We start from the raw sequence: 23,901 nt of genomic DNA on the forward strand, positions 1-23,901 counted from the left end.
GCTTTTCTCATATCTCACTCTGGCAAAGTCTTGATTGCTCTTACTATTTGCACACTGAGGAGCGCACAGATAATTTAAAACGTGAGGGTATTATTTTACTCTTAAGACATTTACAGCCCAATCCTAGTCATGCTTACTCCGCAGTAAGTCCCACTGAGTGCAACAGGGCTTTTTCCCTTGTACGTGAACTGCATTGCCTGGATTCAAATCCGATAGAGAAAGTTAAGGTTGCAATGTTATAAACCCTTTCCTGGAAGTAAGTTCCGCTGGAAACAATAAAACTTACTTCTCAGTATACATGTATAGAAATGCACTGCAACTACTTTAATCAAGCTGGAGTATTTAAGCAGCTGGTGTGCAGGCTTCTATTCCATGTCTTCTGGCATATTAAAAATGGCAAACTAGTAGAGGGTTTAGCAGCACACAACTAAAAGGCATCCAGAACTAAATTCTACTCTGCTACATCAATTCCTACATTTTGATTCACAACATTGTTCCACAAATGCATCAAGTTTTCGCTACGGACTAAAAATTCTTGCTTTTTCAGACCTGTTATCCCCAAGGGACACAAGCAATACCCGTTATGCCAATGAGCATGTGGAACTTTCTCCAAAGCACCAGCTTGTGATAGTGGTGCCTGTCCCAACAGACTGATGGGAAAAGAAGCAGGATGCAGGGAGGACCAGGGAAGTAGGCATTTAATCTTATATGTACCTAGATGTGGTCAGGATTTTTCTCACCAAGAAGGGGAATAGTTTGCAATTGGGTTAGGGAGCTCTTGGAACACCTGCGTCCAAGAGGAAAAAAAGACTTTGGCTAAAGCTGTATTGTCCTGGCACAAAACTAGGTACATCTCCATTAATTTTGCACATGCGCACAGAAAGCACGAGAGGTGCCTAATTCTGGCCACAGGTCCATACTAGCAAGCTCTCTAAAACATTCAACATTTGGGGATAAATTGTAGTTTTGAAGGTTTATTCAGACTCATATTTCAAAGTGTAAACATGGTGTGATTACTAAGATGACAACATTACTAAGATCATAACAGTGTGGGGTCATAATTTTCAGTATACTGTACACCATATTTTCAAATGTTTTTTGACCCTATCAAATGTCACTGTTGATTGACACTCAACATCTGGAACCAAAAGGATTCAGCTCCAAAAGAAAAATTTTGACACTCATTTTCAATGTTATGTTTTCTTTTTTCGTAAGGGTAGAGTGAAATTATTAGAGAACTTCAAATGCAAGGTTCTGTCGAGATCTGTATGCTAGCCTTTTTCCTTTCAAGATGTTCATAAATCAAGTTTAAGCTTTTAGAATCTCAGTCACTAGCCATGTGAAGAAGACATATTTCAGCCATACTTCAGTTCATTTATTACTGGCTCCAGATAGTGAAACTGTACAAAGGTGATCTGAAGTGTTCAGCTCTGCACGCTTCTAGCTGCATAACTGACACCTCAATACTGAACACATGTACTTGTACCTAAATCCACTTAATTCACAATGGAACTTATTTGTAAGGATTTCACAGGGTCAGCAAAGCAGTGCCTTCATTAGGACCGATATTCACTATGCAAGCATGAGCATTAGCTGGTCCTAAAGATGGTATTTAAATACTTGAGGGCTTATTACTGACCCTATGGAATTTTGCTATAATGAACCAATGGCCTATCTGTTTTTTAAAAAAATTCCAAGAACTTTAGATTAAAGTTTTAGTGACATTAAATTACTTGATACAAAGAGGGCAATGGGGTGCACAAATGAAAGCAACTAGGCATTTAAGTATTTTGAAAGTAATGTAGAGAAGTAACTAGGAATATATTTAAAAAATCTGTGTTAGTCTGCCATAGCAGAAATACAGTTTTCGACACCTTCTAGAAACACTGTGGCATAGACTAGTGCCTACTTCATTTGATGCATGAAGTGTTGTGTTGGCAGATTTCATATACATAGATAGATACATAGATTATATATAGAGAGAGAGATGATGAATGATGAATACACACACACAGTTTATCCATTTTGTAAACACAAGTGTTAAAGATCTACTCCCTGCATTTTATGATTCTTAAGCCTCACTGTTTGCATTTTAAAAACTGTACCCATGTATAATAGGAATGGGTTCTTGTACGCATCCTTAGCCAACAGAGGATATAACATGTTGGGCATCCAATGTAGTGTCATGAAAGTTTGCGCCCCAATGACTCTGTTAAGTCTTTAAGGTGCCATAAGGCTCTTTCACTTCTGAGGAATATGTGGGCCATTTCATTTGTGGCTATATGGCTGGTTTCATAATCCTACTAAATGCTAAATGAAAATTAATCACGCATTAGATCAGGGATGAGATTACTATTTCCTGAACTGCTCTAGTGAATCTATCAAGACACGGGAAAGGTAAGGTTCCAGTCACTTAACACATCCCATTTATGTTTGGATTTCTTTATTTGAATATCTTTTGGGCCCATCTGTCCCCAAATCCACTAGGCACACACACATATACACACACAGTTATGTAATGCGCGTGGAAAACCAGCTGTAGAAACAAGCAGAGGCTGAACTAGTCACAGACTGTTCGGGTTAGTCTTGCAGGCAACCACAAACCAGCCTAGGCTTAAAGGATCCTACATATTGACTATGGCAGTCAGATGCCCCCTCCAATTGCAACCAAGCAGATGCACCTTGAGCGAATGCAGTGTGGATGTGCAAATGTCAGTAAGCCAGCGCAAAGTCTGGTGAGACATTCCAGTGAGCATCATGTGGAAAAATGCCAAGCATACTTGTTGCATGTGGTTCTCCCACCACACACTCCCTCTTTTCCTTCCTGAGCATTTACACACAATGGCTAAGCTGCTATGCAATTAGAAAAGAAACCCACAAAGGCTCTTTATAAGGCTCTCTCTTCCTGGAGTGCTTTGAGCTCTGTTGCTTGCCAGGAAGTTAAGAGGAGCAGCCCGGCACCTCCCCGTGGCTCACAATCCCCAGGAACTCCAGTGCCCTTAAGCTGCCAGTGGCCAGCGGTCCAACCCGGCGAAAGCACCACTCTCCCCGTTTCTATCTTAGGCTATCTTATTTTAACAGCTGTGTCTAATCTACGCCCGGCAGGAGCAGTCTCCTTCTCGGCAACCTGGCGGGCAAAGCAGCCTCCCCCTCCTCCGGCTGGTACTCACAGTCTCTCCGCATTCCTGGGAATGCCTCGGGGCACCGCTCGGAGTCCCAGTCCGTGGCAATCCACATTGGATCCGGAGCAGGTACATTTACTCGGGCATCCTTCGGTCCGCTGCCACAGCGCGATGCTCCACATCCCCAAGAGGAGCAGCCCAAGGCGCCCCCAGCTCGTTCTCCCTGCGCCCAGCATGCTCGCCTTCTCCTCCGGGCAAAAGTGGGGAAGGGGGGGGAGGGAGAAAAAGAGAACCCCACCAAAAAAGCGCCTCGGATCCCAAGCAGCACCCCTCGAGGGCGCCACGCAGCGATCTCAGAGCAGCCGAGGGAAGCCCGGCGGTGCGGGAGGCATCTCTTTCCGAGTCCCCGGACGGATCGTCGCGTTGCCTTTCAAGCCCAGGCGGAAAGCGCGCAGGATCAAAACGGGCGGGCGGGTGGAAGAGAGGGGGCCGGTCCGCTGCTTAAGCCACAACCTGCCCGATCCTGCTCTGCCTCGCAGTCCAGGTAACCGGTTGCTGGAGAAGGAGCGACGGAGCTCAGCAGCCCAGGAGCGCACTCGGAAGCGCCTGGCGGGAAGCCCAGCCTGTCCCCTGGAGACCGCGGCAGCAGCAGCAGCAGCGCCCAGGTCCCGGGATCAGAGCCTCCGGAGCTGGGAGCGATCCAGGGGCGCTCGCAGCCGGCCGCCTCTCCATGGACTGGGCAAGGCGAAGCAGGCGGGCGCCGGAGCCGGAGGAGCCGCCCCCTCCCCTCCCCAAAATAACACCTTCGGCGCGGATTGGCGGCCGCGCCGCTGACGTCACCAAACTTCGGAACTTTGGCAGGGAAGGTCGGGCGAAAGTTTTGGAAGGAGGGAGGGGCGGGCAGAGCGGAGCCTTCCGCGCAGGGCGTCCTCTTCAGCGTCGCGCTAGAGGAGCTGCAGCAGGATACCTCGCGAAGCTTGGGCTCCATGCACCAGGCTCACTCACGGCCGAGGGGGAAAGAGTGCCTCTGAGCACAAGCAAAGCGCCTTTCTTTTTCCGCCGTGACGCCTCACACAGCAGCCAGGCTTTCCGGCTCTTTCATTTCTCCTCTTGAACACTAGCACGAACCCGCTGTATCGTCAAGGCTGAGGTGAATTATTCCCCTTCCCAAAAATATTTCCGTGGTATCACAGCTATTTGAGATAGGATTCAGGCCTGAAACCTGAGGAATTATAATTATTAGAGAATTAATTTATTTGTACAGGTATTTACTTTCCACCAAAGAATAAACTTCCAGCTTTTTACTGGATCCTCTCTAGGGCTTTGAATATTTTTTTCCAGAAGCACACGTGTGTACAGCCTGGATTCCCCATGAGAACCATGTAACTCATTTTGCCAACCAGGTTTAATTAGCCAGACTACTTTCACCACCAGAAATATGGGGGGGGGACTTCCTGTGTGAGGGGTTGCACATTTTTACCCAGTTCCATGGGCATGGCCGAGAGGGCGCAGGGAGGCAGTTGCCCCCCATTAAGTAAAACAATAGAAATACTTAACTGACCAATTGCGTTGATACTGCCCCCCCAAGAGTCCTCTCCCCCCCCCAACAAAAATCCTGGCTATGCCCATACCCTACTACACTACTACCTAGCAGAAACTACACTGCTAGGGCTGGAGAATAAGGCATCTGAGCATATGCAGTGGGAAGTATGTGCCTTTATGTTCAGTGCGCTGTGTTTCCATTTCAAGTAAGCATACATAGGAATGCGAGGGTTGTGACTGTGCAGAGATCCTATACTCTGCATTTGCCTTCCCATCTATATCTGGTTGGACACTGAGAACAGCCTTTGGCCTTATACATCAGGTCTCTTCTTAATTTCTCAGAGTTTAGGAACACTTATTGGGGTGGGCAGGGTGGTTGTTGTTAGGTATGCCAAACAATGGAAAAGACCCTTAATGGTGCTGGGCAAACCACTATGTCTCAGCCACAGCCCTTCATCTGCAAGTTATAAAATAATAATCGTGACCTACCTTACAAGGTAAGCATGCGGATAACTGGCGTGCACTGTTTGCTCTTTTTAAAAAAAGTGCAGTATGAATAAATCAAAATGTCTTTGTTGCTTAAGTCATCATAGGCAGCCCTCATGCGGAGCAGGACTGAAAAGGCAACCCCAGTCAGGACTGACCTCTGACACTTATAAATTAAGCACAGTTCATTACTAAGCAATCTGATTCTCTGTTCTCTTCATCCTTGTTCCCAGTTTTCTGAAAAGTGGGTGACCTGGTCCTGGGAGATCCAAGGAGCAACCCCTACCTTGAAACAACATGCCACCTGAAATGTTTTGGCTACTACTATAGAAATAAGATCTCCACTCTCCCCACCACTGCAACCACACAGTTTTAGGTTGTCTTCATTTCTTTAAATACCTGTGAAGGTCTTATATTGCTGAAGCTTTGTTTGGAGGAACCATAGTCTTAGGCGCTTTTCACTGAGAAGCAAAGCAGTAAGAATACATTTCTGTGACAAAGCAGTTGGATTTCAAAAGGCAAGCTCTGCTGTGTTTACTCTGCCCACTTGGTGATCCAAACTCAGTGGGTCACAGAAACTGGAAGCAGAAACCTAGGAAGTTGGATCGAGCTCTGTGGTTGGCCACAGGTAATAAATTAAATAGAAAGGAAATTAGAAGCATTCCTCTAGGCACTAGAAAGTGACAATTGCACATTTGTGTGTTTGCCATATTATGGAGACCGTATCAGATTTCACAGAGAACACATTTATTAGCATGGTTTGTTTCATTGGACAGAAGGAATTACATAACTTTAAAAAAGTTATCTTTTCATCCTTATCTCTCTGGGCATTACTTGGTTCTAGGACAGTGGTTAAAAACAAACTACCGTAAGTCACACTCTGAGTAGAGTTCATTACTTACCGTAAGTCTACTCCTTTTAGTGGGTCTACTATGACTAACCTTGCATATCACCCAGTAATTTTAACTTGCTCTTTTGTCATTCTTTCTATTGTTTCTTTACATAGCTACTACATTACAGGGCCATTAGTATGCATGAGGCTTTGCAGAATACAAGTGGACAGATTCCTTCTTCAAGAATCTTATGGTGACCTATGATTTACCATTTCTCATTCCATTGAAACCTCCAGAATCACTCTTCTTGGAGCAAAAGCTGCAGTCCTATGCACACTCCCATCAAACTCCATGGGGCTTACTTCTGAATAGACATAGATGCATAAGATTTAAATGTCCCACCTGACTTCTATGGAAGATGCACAAAAGTCTTTAGTACATGTTCCCCCTGCTTTGGTGGATATTTTTTCATAGACCACTAAGTTTTCCAGAGCCACACATTTATAGACAGCAACACAGGGGAAAGCCACCCAGCAAGTTAGTCTTTTATTCAAAATTCTCAAGTTCCAGAACTTCCAATGAAATCACATTTTTCTTCTTTTTTCCTCACTCTTGTACTACCCTCTGGTGGTAGAAATGCTTTCTCTTTTTAACCAGACTTAACTTTTCTAATACAGTAGCTAGTCAACCTACTCAGGGCAAGCAATGTGCTTCCCAGCTTCTCCCAGACTATAACATCTTTCTGTCCCTTTGCCTGGTGGTGAATCAAGTTAGGGAGATTTTCTAATCCCAAAATATGTGGCTATAACTTTATATGAATAGACACATTTATACACTACTGATGTTTCAAGAAATGCAATCTAGCTATTAAATGCTTGATAGGGGTATGAGAGACTTCCAAATGGGGTATTAGGAAGCACAACGTGAGTGATTGACACAGTTCCTTGTAAAAAGAGAAGTGGTTTTGGTTTTTTAAATGATACTGCCAGGTGCATCCAAGGTAAAAACATCATGCACCCAGCAAAACAAAATGAGAACCAGAGCATTAGGAATTCTCTGTCGTTCTCTGTTTTATTTCTGAATTTTTGTGGAGTGCTGTGCATACAGTGTGCCACAACATCCAGTCATTTCCTCCCCTTCTACTTTGTCAATGAATATTTCCCCAAGGAGCTTCCAATCTAAACCAGAGATGGGGAACCTATAGTCCTCTTTTGGCCATATAATCTTTTGAGTGAACATGACACATACCTGAAAACAAAAGGGAGCGTGGATAGGGCAGAGCCCCCAGCAAGTGGTCCATATCAGTTAACTTCCAATACATGATCTCTGAAACACTGGGCTTCCTTTGGACCCTCTCTATTCCCTTCCCCTCCCAGGAAAGTCTGGCTTTAGAACTGAAGAGAGAATAGCCTTGGATGTTATTCCAAGTGGGTCATGCCCTCAGCCATAATAAGGAGCATTAGAGAATCAGTTAAATGCTTTTAAAAATAGTTTAGGGTGGTTGCCCACTAATGGTCTTTCAAAAAGAGCAATTTTATTGTCCCACACAGGCAGTAAGCCGTATCTCATCTACTTAATGTGAGACGGCCGTGAGTTGCATTGAACAACATGTTTTGTGGATGGCCAAGGACCTGTGCCAGGAAATGTATTTTTTGCTTGCATCTAAATATGGCTGCCTTTTAAACCCACCTTAAAGTCATTCTTATTTAATTTCTCTAAGTGCAACACCCAAAAAAAATTCTCATGTAATTAAATCACACCCAACAGGTTCTGTTGAATTGCTCAATCACTTATTGTCTTCAAGCCCATATCTTGGCCAGCAATTAGTTCTTCCCACCCCTTCTTAGCCTGTTCAGTTAATTGCATTTCAGTAGCTTTAAAGCTGAGGTAATGAACTGGGAAACTAAAGTTAAACAAACACTTAAAATATTAAAGACTAATCACATCTTCCTGTTTAAATGTAAGCTAAGTCAGCTTCCACTTGTGTACTTAAGGATAAAGATAATGTACCTGGGTTCATCTGGTCTTCAGGTTAGGTTTGCTTTTCCTACAGACTCTGGATATTTACATAGTTGGAAGCAGTGAAGTACCTGTAAGTTAATAATGTGAAGTTTCAGCATCAGGATGTGATAAACACAAGTGGCACTTCATTTCTGAAAGAAGAATTGCCAAGGCCAAAACCTGCCTACACCTTATGCCCTCTGGCCTGGCGCCTTTTATCTGTGGTCCTCAATGCATCGGCTGGTTGTGATTATTCAGTGGGCAAGCAAAACATTATTTATCCATCAAGCAGCATACTTCTTCATGATTGCTACATATGTTTGAGAAGCAAGTCCTGGTGATCCTTTACACCGCAGCTGTGCTGCCTGGGGCAGTTGGGAGTCGTAGCCCAAAATATTTGAAGTGTACCAGGTGGGCAGAAGCTGCCTTGGGCAAATTAAATCATGGGCATCAGTTGTGTGTGTCATGTAGAGTTGCAGAGGTGGTGGGCTGCATGTGATTTTAAACAAGATGAATGAAAGAAAAATACTGAACTGTAAGACCACTTAGATGTAAATGCAATAAATAAAGAATACAATAACTAATGACCAAATTAGACAGACTGACCAATGAATCTAAATTATTTCTGACCATTCAACATGAGGTTTCTTGAGCTGATGTTAAAGGTCACTGCTTGATATACAGAAATAGATGAAGGGCTAGTGTATATGTCCGAACAACATTTGGTGAAAAGGAAGGATTTAACAAAATTAACAAATAAGTTTTTAAAATGCAATTATCTCTCCCTTGAATTTGGGCATGCATCCTTAAATACAACTACTAATACCCTCAGGTCATTCCAGATGACACATTTGCATTTAAAACCTCATCTCTGTGTTGGTGGAACATATGTCAACTTGGAACAGGAAAGCATTCGGGTACTTGCCAGGAAAACAGGAATGCTCCATTGCCAACTGGCCCAAGGAATATACTCCTTAGGAATGAAATCCTCTTCATCTAACTTTCTCTTTCTTTCTTCTAGATCCATCTTTCTTTTCTTACTTCTTTTTCATATTTAATTCTTTTCTGTTCCTGTGTCATAGTTTGACAATTGACAATTTATTATTCATTCCTCCTCTTCTCCCTTTATATCTCTCATATTATTTCTGTACCAAGGAATTTCTGAAATACTACTACTATTGTAGTTTCTACTTGGGTATCTGTAACTGAGTCCAAAAAATGAAAGTGAGGAGCTGACCTAAAATGAACAGCTTCCTGTTTAGAGGGCCTGGGATAAGAGCCATTCTGGTGCCAAAGCAAGGGTGAGTACCGTTTGTGTATGCCTACTGGGGAGGACAGAGAACTGTTTGGGATCTTAATCATTGGCAGTGCTGGCCCATGAAATTTTGCTGTCTGAAGTAGAAGCCAAATAGGAACATCAAAACCTGCCTTATACTGAGTCAGACCATTGATTCCATCTAGATCAGTATGACTGACTGGCAATGACTATCCAGGTTTTCAGACAGAGGACATTCCCAGTCCCACCTAGTGGTAGCAGGGATTGAACCTAGGATCTTCTGCATGCAAAACAGATGCTCTACCTCTGAGCTATGGCACTTCCGATCATCCCCTCCTCTCCCTGATAGGACCAGCACTTGAAAAGTCTTGTTGTACCATTAAAGACACCAGTTACTTTCTCCATCTGCATCCACATGCATGATGCTGCCTGGAAAAAAACCCACTTCACCCTGTTGCGTGACAGGCCAGTCTTAGGGGCTGGCAGAAACATCATACATTATTACCTTGGGGGTTTTGTGTGTGTGTGTGTGTGTGTGTGTGTGTGTGTGTGTGTTGCTTTCCTTTTGTTCACTGTCTTAACAAGAAGATTGACTGGATATATTTTGGACACACACTTCTCATACTTTTCCCTTGACATACTCCTTTTCAAAAGACTCTTGCTTTTTCAAGATTGGCTGTCAAGATACCAGTTGAACCCTTCACACAATTATGTATGGCAATTCAACTTCTAATAAGTACCTTTCCTTTTCCCCCTGATAACCTCTATTGGACCTCATGTTGCTTGCACTGCTTGTCATGTCTGATTGTGTATGTTTTAACCCTCAGGGATAGCTTTCTTTCCCCCACTGCTTTCTCTTTTACCACAGATGGGATTAGCTTTCCTAGATTAATATGGAAAATATTCCACCCCACCTGCATTGTGACAGAGATGAGAATGAACGTAAGAGGAAAAAGTCACCCTTCTCTGCTGTGTATTAGCTAGAATCTGTGAAGCTCCAAGGACTATATTAACATTTGAAATGTGGTCTCTCCTTTCATGATGGCTTTTGACATGAACTTCATGTACAAATACAGAAGTACAGGAAGCATGAGTGAGTCACAGTCCTCAGACCTGTAGTGTGGTGGGCATTTAAAGTAGATGAGAAAGTAACTTAGGCTGTATAACCTGGAAGGCATGGAAGTTAGTCCATCTGTTAATGGAAGTAACCCTATGAAGTAGCCAATGTCATTACCATCTGGTAGAAGTGGTTTGCTTTGTTTCATTTGCAGGAAAAACCTTAATACATTTTTAGAAATGTATATGTAAGGAGAAGTTAGCTCAAATAAAGCATGCTCATTTAGCTCTACCATCCAGCATTTCAAGGACCTGAACATTAAGTACTTCAAATGAAATACAGACCTGACTTGAGGCAAGGGAAACTTACCTTGGTTTTTAGTAGAACCACATTTGTCTCTCGGGCACACGGGATATGTTTGCTTTTATGCCTGCAAAACAAATAGAGATCCCATTTAAATCACTTCTGAGCCCCAAGTGGTGATGTTTGCAACTTTGTTTGTGCGAGGTCCCATGGTTTGAGAAAATATTTTCTTTGGCTTTCAGTCCTGCACTGAATTATACTTGATGCCCATTAATATCAATAGAATTGCAGTGTGCAGAGCCGAACAGAGGAATATAGCCATTGTTAATTTCTATTTATGGGGCTATATACCCTTGAGCTTCATGCAGAGTTCCTCAAGATGTGATACTCACTGGTGATAGTCAACAGAGACATCTGTCTTCATCAGATTTGATTTTACATCCTGCCACATTCTTTAATGCTGTTTCAGGGAGGTTTTTTTTTAATGGTTCGAAACAGATTGGTACAATAAAATTGCTTAACAATAAGCAACCTGAAGAACAAGTAAATAAGCAGTGATTCGTTAAAAAAATGGTTAGGTAAGTCTGAGATAAAATTCATGACTGCCAGACTTCTAATAAATACAGAACTGCAGCCTGACAAGCCTCTTGAGAGGGCATTCTACAAGGCAGGTGCCGCCATTAACAATGTGGCTACTAGTCATAACGGCTGTGTGCCAGCTCCAGTATTGGAGAAAGTGAATACCAGTTGCAGGGGAACATGAGTGGGGAAAGTGCTGATAAGCTCATGCATGTCCCGCTTGTGGGCATCCCCTAGGAATCTGATTGGCCACCTTGAGAGCAGGATGCTGGACTAGATGAGCCTTTGGCCAGATCAAGAAGGGCTCCTCTTATGTTCTTACCCTTCATTCCAGCCATCCAAAATCAGACAATACTGGCACTCAAACAGGGGCCCAACTGCTGAACTCAATGTATGGGCAAGTTCATTCAGGAAGAGGCCTAGTTCAAGGTAGATTGACCTTAAGCACTTCAAATTGTGCCAAGAATGTTAACTGTAGACCTTTCAGCACAGGTGTTGCATGCTCTATTCAGGACAAATCCAATGGGATAGAGCCACAGTTGCCCTAAATGGCCTCGGCCCTGTATTCCTGAAGGAGCGTCTCCATCCCCATCATTCAGCCCAGACACCAAGGGCCTTCTGGCGGTTCCCACACTGTAAAGTGAAGCCACAGGGAGCCAGGCAGAGGACTCCCTGGTAATGGTGCCCATGCTGTGGAATGCCCTCCCATCAGATGCTAAGGAGATGAGTAATTATATAACATTTAGGAAACGATCTGAAGGCAGGCCAGAAAAGGAAGCTCTGTAAGGTTTACTATGTTTTTATATATGCTGGAAGCCACCCAGTCAGATGGGTGGGGTACAAATAAATTACTACTACTACTACTAGTAGTAGTATAGCAATAACCACTGAGACCTTTCTGGGAGTGGATAGCAAAATCTCTGCAATCTCCAAATAAGCCACCCAAACCAGAAAGGTACCATAGTCTGTATTACAGCAAGCAGCTCAGAGGTTAGGAGAATCAATGCAGCTACACACACAGACACAATCTCCCTATGAAGGAGGTCCTTTATGTAATGATATTTTAATTTAATTCAGTTTTGGATACATTCCCTTTGCCCAATCTGTATATTTATTTTAAATGTATACCCTGTAATATAAAAAACAACAACTCTGAGTGGTTTACGTAAACTAAAATCCCCACAAACACTCAATACAACTTCCTAAAAAAATTAGATTAAAAAACAACAACTGTATATCGCAAATAAAACTGAGTAGTGTACAAAACAAAAATAAAAGTGTTCGGGAAAGAGTGGGTAAACATAGGTTTTTAAAAGGTGTTTAAAGGTCATTACTGTCTCCGCAAACCACTTGAGGGGGGAATTTCACTTTTCACTGGTGACAACCTGCCGGCTGTCTCCTTAGAAAATCTCAAAGATCAGCTAGGTCTGTACCAGGACAGACACTCTGCTAGGCATCTTGATCCAAAGTTGCTTAGGGCAGTAAATGTCAACAATGAAACGTTGAATGTGGCTCAGCAGCTAATAGCCAGCCAGTGCAGATCTTCCAACATTGATGTGAAATGTATAAAGCTGGGTGTCTCACCTGGCAGCTGCATTTTGTACCAGCTGCCACTGGTACAAGAGAGGCCCCACTTACAACGCATTACGCATCCACTTAGGTGCAAGAGAGGCCCCACTTACAACGCATTACGGTAGTCTAATCATGAGTTACCAATGTAACTCCTGTCCAGGAATTGCCATAGGTGATGCACCAACTAAAGTTGGCAATGGGCACTCGTGAGTCAGCTGGATTTCTCTAGTAAACAGCAATTGATCTAGGAGCCCCCCCCCCAAACCCTGGGACTCAAACCAACATACCTTTCAAGTTACCTTGAGCACTGTCACTCTGGGCTCCTTGAGGATGCATCGTGACTTGTATTCAAATGCCTCTGTATTGCATACTTACATCAGTTCTGAGATTGCAGTAGCACACTGTAATTACCACACATTCATGGCCCACTCTTCCAATCATCTGCTGCTCTGACTCCTCACTTTCTTATTAAAACATAGAAATTATATCCTCAATATGATCTTCTGAGTTTCAAGCTTAAAAATGTACCCTTTCTCTGAATATATAGCAACAACCTCTTCTCATTGTTCAGATTCTGCATATTTTACCCAAAGTATTGTGCCCTTGTTTTTACACAGGATGCTAGCCAGATCTCAATAGCTATCTTAATGTAGCTGTATCATTCTTTTGTGATATGGCCATCTGTTTTGGGGGTGTTTGTTTTTTGTTCCTTTCATCTAATGTCATGCTTTAGACATGCAAAAATGGATGGTTATAAAATTCTGCTTTAAGCACACTTAAAGACTACAAGACTGCTAAATAATCTGGTTAATATTATGGCGCTGGCTCCTTGGGAGCATTTCTTATGTACCGTAACTAGATTGAACCAACAAACTCTGGCATCACAAGATCTTGGACCTGAACATGACCACATTAATGCGGTCTTAGTTTGTCTTAACATAGTAAGGTTTGTCCCCTATCCATGGTGGGATCTGGAATGTATATTCTACTCGAGCCTTCTCTACAAGCTAGTCTGTTTCCAGATAGAGTAATGGGTACATCTCCATTCAGTTTCTTTCAATGGCGATAAAGTGCAAGAGGAAGGCAATTAAGTGGTTATTTTAGAGCAATCTTCACCAACTTGGTGCCCTCTAGATGTTTTGGGCCATAATTCCCATCAGTCCTATATATTACAGTCATGCCAGCAGGGGCTGATGGGAGTTGTGGTCAAAAAATCTGGAAGACACCAGGCTGTGTTGCAGTGCTACATTTCATTCTTCTCTAACTACATTTATCTTTTCTATCAGTTCACATTCTATCCTTCAAATGCACGGGAAGAGATCTTCAAAATATGTTCAGTTTCCCAACATACTTTTGGCTTCCTAATATCTGTTGATTTCTACTTCCTTGTGATTTTTGTTTATTTTTCCATAGCAACTTTTCCATAAATATGTTCACCACTGCTGCTTTCTATAGATCTGTATTCACAAATGTATGATTGTTTTCCTCAAACTGGCAAAAATCAATCACAGAATGCAGCCAAATATTTTGCAGAAAGAAACACTACAAAAGTGAAAATAAAACATATAGTTGAACATTATGGCTGAATTGTATTCCACACTTATATGACTAAAACCCAATTTTCCAAAAAAAAACCCCAACACCCCACAAACGTGTCTATTTACGCAGGAAAGCAGCATGAGAAGAAGCAGTGGTGAGGAGAGGGGAAGCAGAGCAGTTGGTGTGGGAGTCGAGAGGGGGGGAGAAGGCACAAAATGGGAAAGTGAAAATGGGATATTCCCACAAAATGGGAAATTCATGGACGTCTTCCCACCCTGCCCCTGGAGGTGCTATAGGAGCCTTTGCAGGCAAGTCACTGAGCTATGGCCTCTCCCCTTAAAGAGCACTGCAAGAATGCTCTACAGCATTCTCCCCCTTAAATACAGCTGCAATTATTTTTGCTCTCTTAATGTTACTGTACAATGAATAGCTAACTTCCCTGTGTGGAACTGTGTTCCATGCTGTTTTATGCTACTCTCCTAATAAGGTTACATACTCATCAATAGCCAATTTGTTTGACACAGGAAATGGTTCATAGTGCAGAACCTAATTAAAGGACCTATGAATTTGATGCAATACTGAGGGAGTGGAGACAAAACAGAAAGTTGGAAGTTCTCCAGAAAGACTTCCATGAAACAGATGTAAAATGGTCATTGATATGATGTAGTCCACTAAACTGACTGTAGGGACACAATTTATCAGATTATTTTCTATTGTTACACCTCATGCTAACTCTGGCCCCTATACTCTAATGGGAATAAAGTGAGACATCTGGCTAATGTAATAGTCATCAAATATTCTGTGCTTGCCCTCTTTTTCCAAATACATTCTGCCTTCCATATCTCCAACCCAACAGTAACCCAGATTTTGCTGTGCTACAATTTCCAACAGTTCCAGACAGCATGGCTATTGGTCAGGGATGATGGAGACGATAAACCAATGACATTTGGAGAGCCAATCTGACACCAACTGTCTGTTTGATGGGTGAGTGCTCAAAACAGCTTTGCCCATCTTGGTGTCCAATTTGCCTATGCTGGGTGAAGTTGATGGGAGATGTCATCCAAACCATCTGAAGGGCTTTAGGCTGAGGAAGGTTTCCCCTTTGTGCAAGACTCCAGTAATATGGGAAAAGGCTGTAGAATGCCCTGTTTTACCAATCCTGGCAGCAGTAAATAGTCCTACAGCAATTAGCACACATATTTTTATTTTATTTTAAGATTCGCTATTTCTAGAGAAACACAGAAACCAATTTTCAGTGTCTTCAAAATTTCCAGGAACTTTGCATTATGAATTGCATTTGCCAGCTAAACTCTACTGATTTCAGTACCAGATATGTAATTAGAAAGGAGCCCCTGCTTCTAACAAAATGGAATTACTTCACCCACAAGATATTCTTTCAGTACATAAGGATTACAAACCTATTTGTTCAGCTCTTCTAGTCACTCATGGTGGAAGCAAACTAGTGATTCTTAAATGCTGGCTTTCTTCCCAGATGCCACATCAGATGCTTGACATGAGTTTTATGTTAACCCTATGTCAAGTGACAGCTTGCTTTTAGGACCGAAATGTTCTGTGGAGATGTGAAAAAGAAGCCACACTTTCATTAACAGATACACACACGCACACACCAGCAGTATTAATTACATCCAGTGAAGGACAAATAAGGATAGGAACCACAATAGCATCTTTCCTTTGTATGTTAGGGCATTTTAAAAACAATGGCTAAAGAGAAACAGATGAGTTTCTATTCTTGCTCCAGCCAGCAGTTTATCCATGCAAGAATAAATTCAAATAACATCTAGAGGATAGCTATGAAGCCAGGTCATAATGTTTGTCTTTTGGAGATGAGCGAGACCTAAATTCAATCCTTCATTAGATCAGATTGCAACCTTTTAGGTGGTCTCCATCTTGCATAAAATATGTTGGCCAACGTCAAGCACAGAGAATGTCGGTGAGTTCAGTTGTGGTTTTTAGGTTTATGAGCTACACAACCACGGAACACTTGTTATGTTAAACCCTAACTTTCCCATGAAGGTCTTTTTTCATCTCCACAATCTCCCACAATGAAGACCAAATCTATGTGTACTGTTGTACAATTGTACAGATGTTTGCTCTGAAATAAATCCTACTGTGTTCAATGGGGCATACAGTACTTCCAGGTAAGTAGATAAATGATTGCCAGCTAAATAGACAAAACTGCAGTTATTCACATTAATATAGTTGCCTTTCTTTCCCTTCCCTTCCTTGTTTTCTTGTGAGGAACTTCAGGTAGTTGGGGGCATTTTGTTTGTTTATGTTGACAAAGTAGCTGTCGATAAGCAACAGTTCCACAAATTTGAATACATGTAAAGTTTCCTGCCACCTTTTGCTTTATTTCACCAAGAATATAATAAGAACAAAGGCATTAGGATGTGAGCTTGCTCTTTTCTACTCATAAAGAACACAATTCATTGAGACAGATCTGGTTTTCTTACTTGTTGCATTTAAGGGAGTCTCAATTCCAGCTGGGGCTCTTACCGAAGAAGTGCAGTGACCGAGCCACGGGTAGCGCAAGGCTCTTTTGTGTCACAGAAGTTGTGGCCTTAGGGAAATCTGCAAAGCACAGAAGGCGTGGAGCATCGCCAGCCTCACCACACAGCCTTCTCAGGGAGTTGCAGTCTAATGCACACCTGTGTCTCTGACTTTTGGAAAATTAAGTGCTATGTGGTGGGTCTAGCTTGCTTTTGCTTTTAGTTGCAGTGGTGCAAATACATTGTATGTATTATTGTATTTGCAGTGAAAACAGATGTGCTGTGTTGGACTTGTTGCTTTAAATTGTAAATGTCTTTCTGTAGGCCATTGTATATTTTCTAAGAGAGAGAGGCAGTGGGTAGGGAGAGAAATCAATGTCATTTAGTTTGATGGTTTTCTCCAGTGGTTCTGTTTAGAGCCAGTGTGGTGTAGTGGTTAAGAGCGGTAGCCTCCTAATCTGGGGAACCGGGTTCGCGTCTCCGCTCCTCCACATGCAGCTGCTGGGTGACCTTGGGCCAGTCACACTTCTCTGAAGTCTCTCAGCCCCACTCACCTCACAGAGTGTTTGTTGTGGGGAGGAAGGGAAAGGAGAATGTTAGCCGCTTTGAGACTCCTGAAGGGGAGTGAAAGGCGGGATATCAAATCCAAACTCTTCTCTTCTTCTTCTTAATGCAACAGGTTTCCTGAAGGATTCTCTAATGTTTGTTCAAGCATTTGACATCTGCCTTTCAATCTGGAAGGCCAACCATTCTGCCCCTATCCCCAATAACTAGGTTCCCTCCCATCTAAACGTTTTGTGCATATATCTTACTTTCCTGCGAAGGCTGCTCTGTATCAAGCCTCATGATGTCATGAGTCTATTTATGTAATGTTGGTAGATAGATACTTATAATGGGCATTGTACAGTTGCATTTGCAAGGCAATCTCATCTTTAACCCAAAAACAGATCCCACTGACTTTAATGGTGCTTACTTCCTGGTAAGCATTTTTGGGATTATTTCAGGGATTATTTCACATATGCATATTCATAATGTGGAATGTCATCATGATTTTCAGTTCTTACTGCTAGCACAGAAACGTGTAATGTTTGGGCTGGTGGATGGTGATATGAAGGTATTGTTTTTGTGATAGTCACTCATAGGCACAGCAAGTCATAACTTGAGAAACTTAATATAAATATTCAGATTTATACTGGGAGGATGGATAGCAAAAATAAAACAAAAACCTCATCACAGAATATAGTTATCTTTGCAGTGGACACTTCAGGTAAGTTCTAACTGAATATATTTTATTACCTCACCATTACAAATTTGGCTTGTTTGGTACATAGTCATAGGTCATGGGGAAATTATGTAGGAGACCAGATTTGTATTACGAAAATACCTGCCAAAAGACAGCGTTTAAGTGGTAATATGCACAAAACTGAGGTCCTGTTTATATTTTACTTGGAGTAACCTACATATTGCTATTCTTTGCTACCGAGCAACTTCTCCTAACATCTGCAACTTGTACCCAAGTGGTTAGGTTGGATTATGTGGTTATGTATGATACTACTGATGCCTGCCACATTAGGCACTGAGCGCATGATTTTCTGTGGCTTTTAACATCTGACTTTGTTAAAGCTCTGACATTTTATTATTTTTCATGTTAATGATTGGATACTTTAGTCAACTGTCTTTAACTTGCCACTGTTCTGAGGATCTTTCAGCATTATAAAGTAGAATATAAATTCTAAAATAAACGCAATAAGTAAAATCACACATATGGGCATACTACAGAACAGCTTTAAGGCATGTTGGGATTCGCAGGATACTGGGTAAGTCTGCAGGCTTCAACAGGCTGATGGAATACTCTGTAAAGTGCTGGGTCAGAGTGACTCAGCAGGAATATGATTGGCTATCACCTGTTTTAAAAGGAAAGCCTTCAACAGTAATTGTGGTGTAATTGTGCTGTGGTGTGGTGGTGCTGTGGTGGAGAGTATTCGTTTGCATTAAGGAGCAGGTACTCTGTATGGACTGTTTTTGTAAATACTTGTATATAGCTCACATTAAAAAGACTGCACTGAAAAGAAACCTGGGACTCTGAGCGTTTCGCTAAAAAGCGCCGCGAGGAATTCGCGACAAGACATGCAGTGACTTTACACAGATTCAAGAAGCTATAGGTGGCCTTTCTGCTACCCCAAATCATGTAAGCAGAGCCTCTTACTTGTAAGAAGAAAGAGATATTTATTCAGGCAAATAACAGTACAGGCTCAAAAGCAGACCCAAAGCAGGGCAAGAAGTTCACAAGTGGGAAGAAGCAATGGAGATGCCTCCATAAGTTTCCATGCCCTGGCCACCAAGCTTTTCAAGGTAAGGCATGGCATGCTCATGAGAGCAAATCTCAGCTCGTGAGACTTGCTCACTTTGCAGGAATGTGAGGATTGAAAAATTCTGGTTGGTTGGGTGGGTTTGCAGTGAAGGCAGTGCCTCATTCTAAGTGGCAAGGCTTCATCTTCCTGTTCAGGCTGTTCAGTCACTGCCACATCCAGTTCTGCCACCCCACTTTGCTTCTCACAGCACTCTAGGCTCTCTGCTCCTCAGGAACAGGTGGGGGTGGGGGAGGTGGCATCCCTGCTCACCATTCTGAAGTTTGGGTAGAAAGGGGAGATTGCCCTTTCTCCAAACCAGGTTCCCACCATATGGTTTGCCCTAAATTTCTTCCTCCTCTTTTTCCTCCTCCTGCATCAGAACCTGCCTATCCAATCCCAATCCCAATCCCGCCAGAACTGTGGGACTCATGACATCATGAGGCTTGATACAGAGCAGCCTTTGGTACATGTGAACTACACTGGGCAGAGTCAATTTTGTCACATTTCTTGGAATTTTCCTCAAGACTTATTGAATGAGAAGACATGGCAGTGGACAGCAAATGCTGGAGTTGGAAGGGACCCCATGTGTCATCTAGTCCAACCCCCTGCAATGCAGGAATCTCAGCTAAAGCATCCATGACATATGGCCATCCCACCTCTTAAAAACCTACAAGGAAGGAGAGTCCACCACCTCTCATGGGAGTCTGTTCCACAGCTGAACAGCTCTTACTGTCAGAAAGTTTTTTCTGAATGTTTAGTCAGAATCTCCTTTCCTGCAACTTGAAGCCATTGGTTCTAATCCTACCCTCCAGAGCAGGAGAAAACAAGCATGCTCCCTCCTCCATGTGACAGCCCTTAAGATATTTGAAGATGGCTATCATATCTCTTCTCAGTCTCCTATTTTCCAGGCTAAACATACCCAGCTCCTTCAAGTGCTCCTCATAAGGCTTAGTTTCCAGACCCTTGATCATCTTGGTTGCCCTCCTCTGCACACATTCCAGCATGTCAACATCCTTCTTAAATTGTGGTGTCCTGAATTGGACACAGTATTCTAAGTGTGGTCAGACTAAGGCAGACTAGAGTGGTAATATGACTTCCATTGACTGGGGCACTATACTTATATTGATGCAGCCTACAATAGCATTAGCTTTTTTTTTGCTGCTGCATCACACTTGTTGACTCATGTTAAGTTTGTGGTCTACTAAGACCCCTAGATCCTTTTCACATGTACTGCTAGTAAGCCAGGTGTCCCCCATTCTATATTTGTGCATTTGGTTCTTTCTGTCTAAGTCCAGAACCTTACATTTGTCCCTATTGAAATTCATTTTGTTAGCTTACGCCTAGTTCTCCAATCTGTTAAGGTCATTTGGAATTCTGATTCCGTTTTCTGTGGCATTAGCTACCCTCCCAGTTTGGTGTCATCTGCAAAATTGTTGAGGATCCCCTCAATTCATTCATCCAAGTCATTTATAAAGATGTTGAACAACAACAGGCCCAGGACAGAACCCGGTGGCACCTTGTTTTCTCCTTAAAGAAAGGCAAAATGAAAAAGCTTTTTTTTAAAAGGAAGGAAGGAAGGAAGGAAGGAAGGAAGGAAGGAAGGGGGGCTAAAAATAACAAACACCATTTTTATGAGATCATTAAGAAGTTAAGATTTTAAATGCACCTAAGTTATTTTCCTCTATAGTTAGCACAGAGCTCCATATCCCTGTGTATGTGTGATCTGCCATTACATTTGTTTGTGGTGGCTGGATGCCTTGGTGCCACATCCATTTCTTTCATCAGTTTCACAGATTGGTTTTACAAAACCATTATGTCCTCTCAATAAAGTGATAAAAGTAGTTGTTATAGCATATGGGATTAGGAGTTGGAGCACCTTCTTCTGTGGAAAGCATCTGAGGCTTTTCCATGCTGGGGGATGTGATAGAAAGTGGATGGATAGAAATCTCTTTCCCATGATACTAGAATTGGGGCTGTCCAATTAAATTGATTGGCAGCTGATTCTGGATTTAGGGGAAATGAGCACTTTCCTCAGACAGCACATTCTTAACTCATGGAATATATTGCTGCAAAGATGTGGCGGTGGCAACCAGCAGATGGCATTTTAAAAGGATTAAGCAGAGTCATCTAAGATAGGTCTGTAATTCTCTCCATTTCCGATGTTCAGGCTGTCAGAGCCTGTAATAATGTAGCCAAAATGGCACGATGCACCACACACATGAGTAAGGTATCCGCAAGCTTGGAAGAGCACCAAAGTTTGTGGAAGTACAAAAACCATTTAGCAAAGAACCCCAAAGAGGGGAGGAATAAGCTGAGGAGCACTGAGTGTGCTCAGTTGCCATGGTACACTGCCTGAGAGGAGATGGAACCAAGGTGCTAGAATCCCGGGCAGGGAACAAGTCACACTAGAGCACTTTGGTCATGGCAGCCGAATAAACCCCCATGTACAGAGGCATAGCTCTGAACACCAGGGAGGAGTGTCAAACAACAGGGGATATTGATCACTTTCATGCCTTGCTGAAAACAGAATGCTTGACTACATAAACCATGGTCTGATGCAACAAGGCAGATCTTGGTTAACTTTGGTTGGTGTGTACAAAATGTTCACAATTTTAATTTGCACATTTTGTGCATCAGGAAGAACAGGAAGTATGTAATTAACTAAAGATGTGTCTTATAAAATTGGAAACTACCGTATCTGCAGAAAATAACATACTGAGCAGTTCAGGTTACAAGATATGCATGTTTATACAGCACAAAAGAGTGATGTTTGCTTCCCATATTTAACCACTAGATGGCCTTCTCTAGGTAAGCACATATAAAGCATGGCACTGGCAATGAATTCAGATGCTGTGTAGTTAAATACTAGCACAAGACTGCAAAAAAAAAAAAAAAAAGGTTGCTTTGAGCAAGAAACATAGCTTTGAAGCTGAGCAGGTTACTCCTTGAAAGGATCCCAAACACCTTTTAAAATGGGTAAGATATATTGGAAGTTGTTTTTAATATTATTTATTGGGTTTATTACTTACTAGTTGTATACGCCTCCTTTCCTCCAAAGAGTTGAAGTTTCCATTTGATGCAAATTAAACAAACAAACAAAGACAATGTACACAGCTCTTCCATCCTCTATTTTATCCTCACAACAACCCTGTGGGGCAGGTTAGGCCAAGAGGTAGTTTGGCCTGTCCAAGATCACCCAATGATCTTTGTGACTGAACGGGAATTTAAATCCAGGTCTCTCCAGTCCTAGTATTTTTTTTTCCTGGAGGACCGCTCCCTTTGTATTTTTTATTTATTTACCAAGCATGTAAAGCTGAATGAGTACAAGTTAAATCTGCGTAAGTTGTGAGTTACCTGTACTCCAACCCAGGGGTAGGGAACGTTTTTCAGGCTGAGGATCCATTGGCAAAAGTGGGCAAAGCAACAAGTGCAAGTTTTACTTATGTACAGTAGGCCAGTATCTACACACACTCACATGCTTGTTTTTTATCCTCAAGGTAAGCAAGAGGCATTAGAGTTCCAGGACACTTTCCAGCAAGGAAACTGTGAAGCTGTGCCAGTGAGGGGCCTGGCTAGGGAGAGGTGCAGCTTGACGAGTGTCTTGGGACTCAGCTATAGTACACTGGCAAAGAAAAAGCACTTTATATGCATTGTATATGCATTATAACACTGTGACACCAGATGGCGCTGTGGAGTTCTGTTTTTGCCAACCCGATTTCTCATACAAAGTTTACAACACATTTAAATGAAACACTTCTTTGATGTGTCTAGATCCAGCCCTGGAGTATTTGGCCCCTGGGCTGGAGGTTCTCCACTGCTGCTCTAATTGCCTTCAGCAGCAAATTGCACAGGTAGATGAACTGCACCGAGCCCTGGAGGTTGAAAAGAAGGATGTAGGGTGCGGTTGACTGGCTCAAGATGTGTCTTCCCACAGTTTCTGCTGTCTGTCTCAAAATCCCTGTGGGCCCATTTTCAGGGCAGAAAATCTGGTGATGCTGTGAGCAGAGAACTGGTACTTCAATCTCCGCTCTCCATATGGTGCCTGGCATTAAACAAACGAAACACACCCTATAACCTATGGCTTGGGATTTCTCCAGATGTGCAAAGAGAGCTGTTTAAGCAACTGAAGATTTTTGTCCAGTCTCTCTTACACATCTGAAGATTTGTCCAACCCAGGCGCAGTCAATCTTAATGTGAATGCACTTCATCAGAGCCTCCCTTTCATGCATATCTGCTATACTCCAATGTCTCTGACTAGCTCAGTGATTGCTTTTGGTCGCTTTTATTTAAGTGAGATCTGCCTTAGATCAGTGCATCACAAAGCTATAAACACACGGCATAACATTGGACTCATCTCTTTTGAATCTTGACTAGTTTTGACCAGCTGAAGGTAAACAATAAGTATTTATGCATGAGCATTTATGTCCCTTCTCTATAAGTTGTTTTGGCAAATCTTCTCTTGGACTCCGATCTAAGAGACCTTCCCTCTTAGGCTGATTGCTCTCGCTTTGTGTGTTCGCAAGGCAACCCTTCTGTGCTTATAAGGCTGTTTACTTGGGGAAAATGCCAAGCTCTCGAAATGGACGCTATCTAAGATCTGGTATATGTCAAGAGTCTTCCATTACTTAGATGGAGCTAATGTGCACTGTGAGCAGGGAATATATATATATATATATATATATATATATATATATATATATATATATTTTCTCTTTCCCCACACATAATAA

At 42.4% G+C, this 23,901-nt stretch overlaps 1 protein-coding gene across 2 annotated transcripts in view; it reads right to left on the reverse strand.

Annotated features, from left to right (window-relative positions):
- SLIT3 (slit guidance ligand 3) overlaps positions 1-3,847 on the reverse strand; it is a 418,035-nt gene extending 414,188 nt beyond the window's left edge. For both annotated transcript variants that reach the window (XM_081845905.1, XM_081845904.1), the window contains exon 1: positions 3,171-3,847. In XM_081845905.1, coding sequence (XP_081702031.1) covers positions 3,171-3,358 — 188 coding nt within the window. In that variant the 5' untranslated portion in view covers positions 3,359-3,847. The remainder of the gene's footprint in view (positions 1-3,170) is intronic.
- Positions 3,848-23,901: the final 20,054 nt, after the last annotated feature.

This window comes from Podarcis erhardii (assembly GCF_964252035.2).
Source record: "Podarcis erhardii genome assembly, chromosome: 2".
In the NCBI taxonomy this organism is placed as follows: Eukaryota; Metazoa; Chordata; class Lepidosauria; order Squamata; family Lacertidae; genus Podarcis; species Podarcis erhardii.